Raw genomic sequence first — 12,500 nt, forward strand, 5'->3', positions numbered from 1 at the left:
AAGAAAAAAAAGGGGGACCACATCAGAGTTGTACATTGAAGGCAGGCAAGATTAATTTAGTGTGACCTGTTACGTAACATAGCATTTACAGACTAGTTCATCTTCCTCCATGATTTTTATCCTAGCTTTAAAACATGGTAGTGAGATAAGCTCATTCCAGGCATTAGGGGCAGAAAACTGGAAGGCTTTTTCTCCGTACAGAGTCCTAGAGGAGGGTTCCGTCAGCAGTACCTTGTCTTGTGACATTAACCCTTTCACTACCACTACCACTAGTGTGGTAGTGAAAGGGTTAACCTTCCGTAGTGTGGTTGTGAAAGGGTTAACCAGTTTGTCGTGTGTGGCAGTGAAAGGGTTAACCTGTTAAGCCCTAGCCCTATTTTCTGAAAATGTTATGAAAAATAAATGGAAGATTGCTCCACTTCTTCTACAAGGTCCATTTGCATGTTCTTGGTATCTAGGGACACCTATGGAAATATTGTGTCTGTTACTAGGCTTGAGTAAATTGTGATGAAACAAAGGAGAATATAAATTATGATTTTTCTTTGCATCTTTGACAGTGAATAACACCATGCTAAAAATGACCAGACATGAAAGACTCGTTCAGCACCTTCTTGAGATCACGTGTACAAAAAATCTAAGCAAATGAATAAAGGGAAGATGATTAAACAGAAGGTTTTGTAGATACAGTACTGAATTCTGCCATCCGGACACATGCAATTTGAAATATTATTATAGAATATAGAATATCAGGCCTTTAAATTACCTTATTATAGCCAAATTGCACATCTATGGATCGGGCCATATCTCCTCTTTCAAATGCGTGTATCACTTCCGCAACGGATTTAGTCGGATTTCGGTTTCCGGGTTCGCCTGATTGGCCGCGACGGCCACGTGACACGCTGTGGCACGCCCCCGCGGCAGCGGCAGACTTCACTGCCGCTTTCCCACTTCAACGCCAGAGCAATATTGTCGCGCCATCTTCTGAGTGCAGACGCGCTGCATTTCAGTGTGTATCATTTAATCATTTATCATTTAACATTTGAAAGGCATACATTGTTGTCATACAGAAGTACAGAATACTTTTATCCAAAATGCTTCTTACTGTTACTGTTAGAGACTGTGCTAGACAAGATAAGTATGAAATAAAATAGTATAGCATGTAAAATAGAAGTAAAAATAGAGGTCACGCTGTTCAGTATAGACATATGTACAATGTTCGATGCAGAATAGAAGTAACTGAGTTACCATACAATATACAATATACTATGCAATGTACTAATATACAATACGGCTCACTTTTCCCACTTCAATGACAGAGCTGCTGTTTAATAATATTGTCGCGTTGTGGAAAGCAGGATGAGAGAGCGTAGATTTTATGCTATACTATTTTATTTCATACTTATCTTGTCTAGCACAGTCTCTAACAGTAACAGTAAGAAGCATTTTGGATAAAAGTATTCTGTACTTCTGTATGACAACAATGTATGCCTTTCAAATGTTAAATGATAAATGATTAAATGATACACACTGAAATCTACGCTCTCTCATCCTGCTTTCCACAACGCGACAATATTATTTCTGCACTCAGAAGATGGCGCGACAATATTGCTCTGGCGTTGAAGTGGGAAAGCGGCAGTGAAGTCTGCCGCTGCCACGTGGCCGTCACGGCCAATCAGGCGAACCCGGAAACCGAAATCCGACTAAATCCGTTGCGGAAGTGATACACGCCTTTCAAATGGCAGAGTTCAATTTGGATTTAGTATCACCAGGCATGCAGCAAGAACCGTGAATGAAATCTACTGTAAATACAGTCAGTTTTTTATTTTTGAGACAGGTCCGCCATTTTGAATCGGATTGCAACACGGATGGTTGCTAAACGTTCACAGAAGGTAGACAAACTAACTGCGCTCCAATATATGCCAATAACATTCAGTTTTGTGGTAGATAATCCCGAAAAATAAGAGAAATAAAAATAATTCAGCCACAAGTAATTTGCTTGCAGGAAGCTGGCATTCGCTGTGTAATGTAGTTTTTAAAAATGTCAACGCTCATTGAGAGCTCTGGATGTCCTCTCCTCATATGACTACAAACCAACTTGCGACGCAAATTCAAAATGGCGGATATTCGCTTAGTCATGAACACATTCCATAAACTAAAATCTCACTAATAACACTTTAACCTATTGGTAAACAAATGTATTGTTGAAGATATACACTATGACTGCTGTTTTGACAGGATTAGGGTCTTTACCTAACGCAACATTATGTCATACAGTCTGGAGAGATTGATTTATGGCGTGATTTTGGGTCCGGGTACCGGACATCGTCAGGCTTAAGAGGTTAACCTTCTGTATTGTCGCAGTGAACGGGGTTAACCCTCTGGTAGTGTGGTAGTGAAAGGGTTAACTCCGACCGGTCCGGCGCTCACCTGTCCGATGTGTCTGTGTGGCGAGCGGTGGTGGGCCGCTCCGCGGAGCAGCTGGGACTGCTGGAGGAGGGCTTTTCCGTCCTCCGTTTGGCTTCTCCGCCGAAGCTCCAGCATGCTCTGGGAGAGACGTGCCATCATGTTGACCCCGTCTCCCTGGGGGGGGTGCCCCCGGCCCGACCCCGTGGTGGCCCCCCCGTTGGCCAGCATGTTGCTATGTTCCAATTGGTCGCAGTCGTAGAACTCTTCTTCCGACGCCGTCGAAACGCTGGATATCTCGTCGCCTGCGCATATGACCTTTGTACTGTCCTCGCTGCCGTCTCCTACGCTGTCGACCTCGTCCAGCTGTGCCTTCTTCGATTGGCTGCGGTCAGACTCCACATCTGGAGCGCCTCTGGTGTCTGATTGGTCCTTCTTAATCAGGCTGAGCTCTGGCCGGTCGCCAGACTGCTCTGAGAGGCCCGGGTCTATGACCAGCTGCAGGGTGCGAGGTTTGGGGACAGGAGGGTGGGCTGCGTGTGCCTCTGGACTCGGTGTCGCGGTGCCTTTGGCTTGTGACTTGGTGGTTTGTGGAGTAGGTTGTTGTTGTTGTTGCGTGTGCTGCTGTGTTTGCGGTCCACCGGAATCCGTCTCACGGGGGGCGTGTCTCAGCTCAGGGGGCCGGGTGCGTGTGACTGTAGCACCACCTGGTGGCGCGTTGGTGCGTGTGACGGGTCCCGCGGGACCAGAGAGGGCCGCCGTATCAGTCCCTGCAGAGACCGTATCTCCACGCGGTACGAAAGGCGAGCTGAAGCGTATAGCCTGGCTGACCTCGAACCTCTCGGACCTCTGTAGGTGAACCTGATTGGCCCGTTTTTCATCTCTGATGTTGATGAAGCCTATCACGTCGCTGGGCGGGTCCGGCTCTGGCCAGGTGGGCAGGTAGTGGACCAGGTACGCTTTCTCCAGATGGGCTAAGCCAGGATGGAGGGGCGGGGCTTCCACGGGCACTTTGACGCGCCCTTTGAGCAGTATGAGCCCCGCGGGGAGAGGGGGGTTGGAGTTCTTGTTGCTGGAGTTCCGGTCGGAGGAGGCGGGGCTTGCGTGGATGGCGCTGGAGACGAGGGCGTACTTGGGGTTGATGAGCTTCCTGGCGACGGCGGCTGAGACGGGAGCAGGGGCGCTGTGCTGGATGGGCTCCGGGACGGGCTCGTCCACCATGGGGACCTTAGTGAGAGACACGCCTCTAGAGGTCAGGTAGAGGTCACGGAACTGATGGTCAAAGGTCTCCACCGCCTGTCCCGTTACCACGGTGATGAGGTTGCGGTCCAGACGAGACGAAGTCCACGTGAAGCTGGGAAGACACAAGACGCAGACATGAAGACACCTCAGGGTTCAAGAACTTTCAAGTGCTTTTCTTTTTTTTTTATCCACTTTTTCTCCCATTTTCTATATTTTCTCCCATCCCAATTTCGTATCATCCAATTCAACCCTCCCCTGTCACGAACGCTGTTTCTTGCCTCCCACAAGCCGGCTGCAATGTGGACTAAGTCATACATGGCACAAGTCCCCTCCGGTACTTGAGGTAACAGCAGTCGCATCTTTTCACCTGCGCAGCTCGATCTCTCAGTGGCGAGGAGTAACGCGTGGGAGGCTCACGCTGCCCCCGACACTTCCTGATTCTACTGCGCAGGCACACCAACCGACCTGTAGGAGTCGCTGTCCACAACGCCCGATCCCCACCCATCAGTTTCCCACCCCCTAATACGGCCAATGTGTATTAGTACGGACGACCAGCTAAACTGAAAGCAAATGTGGAGAGCGGGGCTCGAACAGGCGAACCCAGCGTCTCCAGATTTCGTGGCGAGCGCCTTGCCCACTACGCCACGTAGCCGCCCCTTTCAAGTGCTTTTCTAAGCACGATATTCCATTTTAAAAGGGCATTTAAAAGGATACAATTCACTGTTTTTTATTGAAAAGAAAATCGGATCCAATATTTATGGCTTAAAACCAATTTCCAACAATTAGTTAGACTTTAGATTAAAAAATTATATTTCTTGATTCAGAACAATTTTATCATGGATGAACATGATTGAATTTCAAGGACTTTTTAAGCACCTTGTTAAAAAATTGGCTGTTTTCAAGGAATTCCAGGCCTTGGCTTTTTTTTGGACAAAAATCTAGCACTTTAAGCACTTCAAGGACCTTGTGCAAACCCTGACACATTCATACAAACTGGACCCAGACACACACTCTCACTCATTAGTGGTCGACCGATTAGTGGCCGATACCAATACTGATATTAAAGAGCAGGGCAGCCGGTAGCCAATATAACACAGATATAATGATTTATTTTTCTTTTCTTTTTTTGCATTTGGATAAAACACAACACTTGCATAATAGTAAATTAGACCCTAAATTGTTGGACTTAAGTTCATTAATGTTAGCTATATTAGCTAACTAGTTAGCTTAGCTGGTTGATGCCTGCTAGGCAGGGATGGAAGGAATACCAAATATGAAGGTATACCGCCATGTATCCATGCAAAGATATGGATTTTTACCATACCGTCATCCCTGTTATATACACATCATACAAACATATATATACATACTGTGTTTTCCTAAGTTAAGTTAAGTTAAGTTCATCAAGTTTAGGTTATGTTAATCAAAAATGTATTGCTTGCAGCAATATTAAAAAGTTAAATAAAATAGACCATTTTGAATGAAGTAGGATCATTACAAATGTATTACAAGATAAAGACATACAAATATGTCTATACAAAACTATACAGTACATTACTTTTTTTTACATTAACCCTTTCACTACCACACTACAGAAGGTTAACCTTTCACTGCATGACGAAAGGTTAACCCTTTCACTACCATACTACAGAAGGTTAACCCTTTCACTACCACACTACAGAAGGTTAACCTTTCACTACCACACTACAGAAGGTTAACCTTTCACTACCTCCTGTAGTGTGGTAGTGAAAGGTTAACCTTCTGTAGTGTGGTAGTGAAACCTTCTGTAGTGTGGTAGTGAAAGGTTAACCTTCTGTAGTGTGGTAGTGAAAGGTTAACCTTCTGTAGTGTGGTAGTGAAAGGTTAACCTTCTGTAGTGTGGTAGTGAAAGGTTAACCGTCTGTAGTGTGGTAGTGAAAGGTTAACCTTCTGTAGTGTGGTAGTAAAAGGTTAACCTTCTGTAGTGTGGTAGTGAAAGGTTAACCTTCTGTAGTGTGGTAGTGAAAGGTTAACCTCCTGTAGTGTGGTTGTGAAAGGTTAACCTTCTGTAGTGTGGTAGTGAAAGGTTAACCTTCTGTAGTGTGGTAGTGAAAGGTTAACCTCCTGTAGTGTGGTTGTGAAAGGTTAACCTTCTGTAGTGTGGTAGTGAAAGGTTAACCTTCTGTAGTGTGGTAGTGAAAGGTTAACCTCCTGTAGTGTGGTAGTGAAAGGTTAACCTCCTGTAGTGTGGTAGTGAAAGGTTAACCTTCTGTAGTGTGGTAGTGAAAGGTTAACCTTCTGTAGTGTGGTTGTGAAAGGTTAACCTTCTGTAGTGTGGTTGTGAAAGGTTAACCTTCTGTAGTGTGGTAGTGAAAGGTTAACCTCCTGTAGTGTGGTAGTGAAAGGTTAACCTTCTGTAGTGTGGTAGTGAAAGGTTAACCTTCTGTAGTGTGGTTGTGAAAGGTTAACCTTCTGTAGTGTGGTTGTGAAAGGTTAACCTTCTGTAGTGTGGTAGTGAAAGGTTAACCTTCTGTAGTGTGGTAGTGAAAGGTTAACCTTCTGTAGTGTGGTTGTGAAAGGGTTAACCTTCTGTAGTGTGGTTGTGAAAGGTTAACGTAAGGTTATGTATATAACCAAGTTCTATGAATTATGGTGACGCTCAGCATCATCTGCACTGTACTTCACTTCGTGCACGTGCACTGAATAAAAAATTCCACCATGTACCTTTACATCTCAACATTCGTCTGGCCACACCCCCATCCGCTTACCTTCATAAGCAGGTGTGTGGTCACCTACTCGCCTCCTTCCCAAACTTTCACCACAAGGCGAGATCAAGGGCCGCAGCGGCGTTCTGATGCTGAGCGTCACCATAATTCATAGTACTTGGTTATATATTATTATTATTATTATTATTATTATTATTATTATTATTATTATTATTATTATTATTATTATTATATACATAACCTTACGTTCTATTTCATTATGGCTTACGCTCAGCATCATCTGCACAAGAGGAGTTGAGCGGGAGCCAAAGCTCGACAAATGTACCCCGCTGAGGCCCCCCACAACCATCAGACCGGGGAGGACCGAGCCCCCCGACCCTCCCTAATGGAGGGATACCCTCCCTATTGGAGGACGGGAGGGAGACAGATCCGACCGTGCGAAGAGGAACTCAAGCAACTTAACGCACAGGGTGAGCAGACCGTGGCTTGACCCCACGACTACGCACACGCACAACCCGCATGCCACCAGGGAACGAACGGAAGGAACAACCCTTGTTACTGCCCCCAGAATCACGGGGTCAAGAGCAAACCCAACCCCGTGGCAAGGCCGTAGCAGCGGAGCGCGAAGGAAGACCCAGACCCACTGAAGGGACTGGATCCCCCGGAAAAAGGGGGCCCGGAGAGGTCAATGACGCCAGGCATCAAGACCCCACAAGGCGGTCACTTAGTGACACCGCCCCCCACATCGCCAGCGTATTCGGATAAACCCCCTCCAAGAGCGGGCCCTTTCCCCCCAATAGTACACCGCCTGGCACACTGACCCTGCAGAACAGGCAGTCAGCATGGCCGTAAGCACTCAAAAAGTTCAACCAACGGAAGCAGGCAGCGCACCGGGGAAACCAGGCAGCAGGCTGTAGACCCGAGCCTGGAGCACTGCGGACGCCAAAGGAGTCAACTGAAAACAGCCCCCCCGGCGGAAGGGGCGTATGCTGGTGTTGTTGAGCACCATGACAAAGCCTCCATCAAAAACCCCCACCCAGAGGGGTCGAGGCAGAGAAGGCTGACACGATTGGCAGACGTCATGAACGTGCAGGGGCACACTCAACCGGGTACCCCGGGAGTTGACTCTGCTCCAACACACCAGGGAATCAACCACCCTCTCGGTACACAGACGGTGGTTGTTCCTATAACCCCTCAAGAAAAAACTCCAAAACACACCTGCGGGTATACACCAGCTATACCGCAGCACAAGTGTTTTAGTTTCCACAAACGAAACATTACTTCGGACCGGGCCCGGCGGCCCGGGAAGCACACAGGATTACCAGAGGGGGTCCAGAAGACCACCCCAACAGCCCCCTCTTCGCTATGCGTGAAAGAGGAGCGAAAGAAGGAGAACCAGCCCCTTACAATAGTGCCAGGTACAAAAGTGTACCCAACAAAGGGTCTCCATAACGCCTAACCCTGTGACACCCGGGCTGACCGGGAATTTTTCCCCCTGAAAAAAGCCCAAGTCCCTCAGGGTACCAGAACAGCAGATCTGCATCCCCGGCGGACAACGGGTTAACTGACCTGGACCAGCGTGACCAGAACCAGTCCCGTGCCCTAACCACGCCGACATGCCTACTCCAGGAGAAGGGGCAGATATGCGTGTTGATCTAAAACATGAAAAGAGGGCGCCACCCAGACGTCCCGGTTTGAACCGCGCTCGGTGGCCCACCCCAAGGGCGTGAGACCCCTCTACCTATGTTCTGATCTATTCCGTTAACATCCCCCAGATATGAACGAGAATCCGTCGAGACCCAGTAACAGGCTCTCGGAAGAGGAAAAAATCCCCCATCCCAGTTGCTTCATAAAAACGCTGTTTTAATAACTAGTAACCAAGGCGTACTAGCCACCCGCATGATTCTTATCAGAAACACCCCGAGCCAGCACTATGTATGCGTCGGGACACAAAACATATCAATGGACAGTCTAACCAGACCCCACATCGATCCCTCAAGGCGCCTGGGAGAACGACAAGAAGGGTGTCGTGCTTCACATTCTCCACACTTTTTTATTAAAAAAGAAACACCGACTGACATGAATCCCACTTGACGCAGCCGAGGATAATTTTTTTTTACATTTTTATATCCCGTCATCCCTACCACAGAGGATAGACGGAACTCCCCAGAGAGACTTCCCACGTGAGCCATAGATTGAAAAGCCATGGTAACATTGAGTCATGTGACCAACCGACTCAAGTTACGCGTATATCGAGCGTAGTGGAACCTTAATTCCTACGCTCTATCCCGACACTTGACAATAACAGACCCTACATACGGGTCTAAACTCACGGAAGCCATCGTCCAATAGCAACGTGCGTAGTGACGTGTGCTATGACGGGGGGAAACCCAAGACTCAAACGCCTGTGATGGGTGCAGAGTCTGGGAAACCCTCCCCCCCCCCCCCCCCCCTCCCTGCCAAGCCGCCTAACAGCTTGGCCCTGACTGAACGAAAAAGAGAGGCTAATAAACCCCCTGACCAATCAGAAGAGGGAAGGAGGGGTTTATCCGGCACCCCCTCACAAGCCCAACCCTTGCATACAACAACAACAATAGCCATATGATACCTTTAGTAGCAATGCTAATGAATAGCGCAAGCTAATACAATGCACGCTAACCACAGACAATCTGTGAACAGGGTTTATAGCAAGACCAAGTCGTGTGTGTGTGAATCCTACACCCGCATCCATGTTGTAACACAGAAAAACATTGATAGAGAGAGAGAGAACGGCTGAGCCGTGGTACGTTTTCATACAAGCATTACTGCAAACCCAACACAATAGTGTTGTAGCTCAATATCACTGTGTAAGCAACAGAGCACACAACGAACCTCTACCTTTATGTGGAGATTCAGGTCGAGGCAGAAAAAACCCTTTTTCAACCGAGTGTAGGCTGCAGGCCTTGCTTAAGCTCTAACATGAATGTAACCCTCCTATCAACCCATACTAGCGAAAGATTCACACGTTGCAACCCCATCATATGTTTGGTGAATAAACACACAGTTTGTTAACAAAAAATACAGTCCCCCTTTAGAGGGGACTCTTTATTTTTGAACAAAATCATAGCGGGGCCGGGAAGGGAAACAGGGGGAGACCACAGAGGGAAAAAGTCACTGGGTCTTAGCGACGCCTGCCACGAGCCGCTCGGGATTTGCCACCCCGGGAATCCCCGGAGGGACGGTAAACGATCGGCGGCTGGTCTCGACGATCCCTACCGTCTCCTCCGGGCGTAGATGGGCCAGCTGCAGTAGCGGAGGCGCCCTCTCTCCTCCTGGCCTTCTTCGCTGAAGGTCCAGCAGTGGCGGTGGTGGCAGTGGCGGCCACGGCGGAGGATCCTCGACGACGCGGCAGCCGTCTGACTACACCGGCGACATCGGGCGGGGGGAAATGAGGCTGCATCTCCCTGCAGGTTGAGGTCATCAGCTGCAGTGCCGTCCCGAATAGTCCAGCATCGGAGAGGGGTGCCGTCAGAAGTGGTGTCCTCTTCTTCTCCGGCACACGCGCCTGCTCCAGCCAAAGGTGGCGCTGGTTCAGAGTTGCCAGGGCGCGCACTTTCACAGCGGCTATAGCCTGCGACTGAGTCAGATGCAGGATGGCTCCTGCCGACTGGGCGGGCTGATCATGTTGCAAATCAGTCAGCTCCGTACCGCCCGTCAATATCCCGGACATGAATCTCGCCAGCTGCGCGATGTTAGACGCGGCAGCTAGAGATTGTGTTCTGGTGATAAATGACTGGTCGCTCCAATATGCCAACCGCCTCGCCGATTTCCCTTGGGGAACCGGCTTCCGTAACGGCTCCCACACCACCTCCGGACAAAGGAGTGCCGCCATCGGCCTATCACGCCGTGGCACGCCCTCCTTCATGCCGTTGACCAAACCCGCCACCCGCGTGACTTGCACGTAGGCAGGAGTAAGGCCTATGATGTGGGAGACCACCTGGCCCTGACGGACATAGGCCGCCATTGAGGGGAAAAATGGGTAGACAACGTCCACCCCTCTCACCGGGCGACGTTGCCATAGATGACCTATGAGATCATCAGGGACAGGAACAGGCAGTGGCTGCGGCAGCGGCACGCCGTTTGCGACTGCCGCCGCCATGAGCTCGGGAAACAAAGCACGCAGTTCCCCCTGCATACTTTCCTCCTCCGAGCCCGCGTCCCTCACATACAGCAGACTACTGGTCAAGGAGCCACATTCTGATGTGGCTGATAGCAGGGCATCCCGCCGCCGAGTCGGAGGTTCTAACCCAACATCTGCGGGCGGGGAACCCCAAGGAGACATCTCACCCCCCTCCAGTGTTACCTGGACAGGCAGGGAAGATGTCTCCACCGGGCCTTCAAACAAGAACCCGTCCGCCTCTATCATGTAGTCCTCTGTCTCCATCGGGCATGTAGAGACCGACGCATCCTCATCTGGCTCCAGCAACTCACTCGCGTCTGCAAGCCACCATCTTGCGACGGGAGCGAGCTGACGCAAAAGGTTTGCGTCTCAAATCCCCCGCAACCAAGGGAACCGGCCGCCCAACAGCGGACGATCCCCCGGAAGCAGAGGAACCAGAGCCGGAACCAGGCCATCGCACAGGAGACGGCACTGGTGCACCAGCTCCTTGGAGAGGCAAACTACCCATCGGACGCCTACCGGGCGTGGCTGCCGACCACGAGAGAGGCCTCAGCCCCGCTCCAAGACGCACGACAGAGGCGGCAATGGAGAACCGCTGGTGAAGAGTGGCGTTGCGAGCGCGACCCTCCGAAGTAGACATTATGACTTCGCTTTTTTCTTTCGAATATATGAGAGAAGAAAAAAAACAAGCAACAATGTAAACACGTCTCAACTTTCTTCAGCTACCAACCTCGTCAAGTGGGGATCTACCGAAGGCACTTCCTTGTGGTGAAAGTGAAGAAGGAGGCGAGTAGGTGACCACACACCTGCTTATGAAGGTAAGCGGATGGGGGTGTGGCCAGACGAATGTTGGGATGTAAAGGTACATGGTGGAATTTTTTATTCAGTGCACATGCACGAAGTGAAGTACAGTGCAGATGATGCTGAGCGTAAGCCATAATGAAATAGAACCTTCTGTAGTGTGGTAGTGAAAGGTTAACCTTCTGTAGTGTGGTAGTGAAAGGTTAACCTTCTGTAGTGTGGTAGTGAAAGGTTAACCTTCTGTAGTGTGGTAGTGAAAGGGTTAACCTTCTGTAGTGTGGTAGTGAAAGGTTAACCGTCTGCAGTGTGGTAGTGAAAGGTTAACCTTCTGTAGTGTGGTAGTGAAAGGGTTAACCTTCTGTAGTGTGGTAGTGAAAGGTTAACCTTCTGTAGTGTGGTAGTGAAAGGTTAACCGTCTGCAGTGTGGTAGTGAAAGGGCTAAAGAAACAGACCCACCTGTATGATCCAGAGATGGTTCTGTCTCCATCCACCAGGATGAACCTCTGGCTCAGAGAGCCACGCAGCTTCTGGGCCGACCGTGTGTGGAACTCCACACCTCCGCAGCAGCGCACACGCAGGTTCTACACACACACACACACACACACACACACACACACACACACACACACACACACACACACAATGAATGGTATGCACATAACGTTTCTATGGGACCCCGAGTGACAACGGGGAATCGTAATGAAAGGGAGGAGAGAGGAAGAGAGAGAGAGAAAGAGGAGGAGAGAGGAAGAGAGAGAGAGAAAGAGGAGGAGAGAGGAAGAGAGAGAGAGAAAGAGGAGGAGAGAGGAAGAGAGAGAGAGAAAGAGGAGAAGACACGTCTCAAGGAAGCTTTCTAGTTTCTCAAGAAACATTTCCAACAAGTTCCTCTTTTTTTTTTTTATCCACTTTTTCTCCCATTTTTTTCTATATTTTTCTCCCATCCCAATTTTGTAACATCCAATTCAACCCTCCCCTGTCTCGAACGCTGTTTCTTGCCTCCCACAAGCCGGCTGCAATGTGGACTAAGTCATACATAGCACAAGTCCCCTCCGGTACTTGAGGTAACAGCAGTCGCATCTTTTCACCTGCGCAGCTCGATCTCTCAGTGTCGAGGAGTAACGCGTGGGAGGCTCACGCTGCCCCCGACACTTCCTGATTCTACTGCGCAGGCGCACCAACCGACTTGTAGG

General features: G+C 49.3%; 2 protein-coding genes across 6 annotated transcripts in view; one reads left to right on the forward strand and one right to left on the reverse strand.

Moving 5' to 3' along the window:
- slc5a10 (solute carrier family 5 member 10) overlaps positions 1-12,500 on the forward strand; it is a gene marked incomplete at both ends in the record, with an annotated part of 99,495 nt that overhangs the window by 18,684 nt on the left and 68,311 nt on the right. The window lies entirely within an intron of this gene.
- The window catches only part of fam83gb (family with sequence similarity 83 member Gb), a 35,424-nt gene that overhangs the window by 4,005 nt on the left and 18,919 nt on the right, over positions 1-12,500 (reverse strand). For all 5 annotated transcript variants that reach the window (XM_084319206.1, XM_084319205.1, XM_084319203.1 and 2 more), the window contains 2 exons: positions 11,767-11,891; positions 2,428-3,757 (listed from right to left, as the gene is read on the reverse strand). In XM_084319206.1, the coding sequence (XP_084175332.1) occupies positions 2,428-3,757; positions 11,767-11,891 (1,455 nt within the window). The remainder of the gene's footprint in view (positions 1-2,427; positions 3,758-11,766; positions 11,892-12,500) is intronic.

The sequence above is a fragment of the Notolepis coatsorum genome (assembly GCF_963971535.1).
Source record: "Notolepis coatsorum genome assembly, chromosome: 7".
NCBI lineage: Eukaryota > Metazoa > Chordata > Actinopteri > Aulopiformes > Paralepididae > Notolepis > Notolepis coatsorum.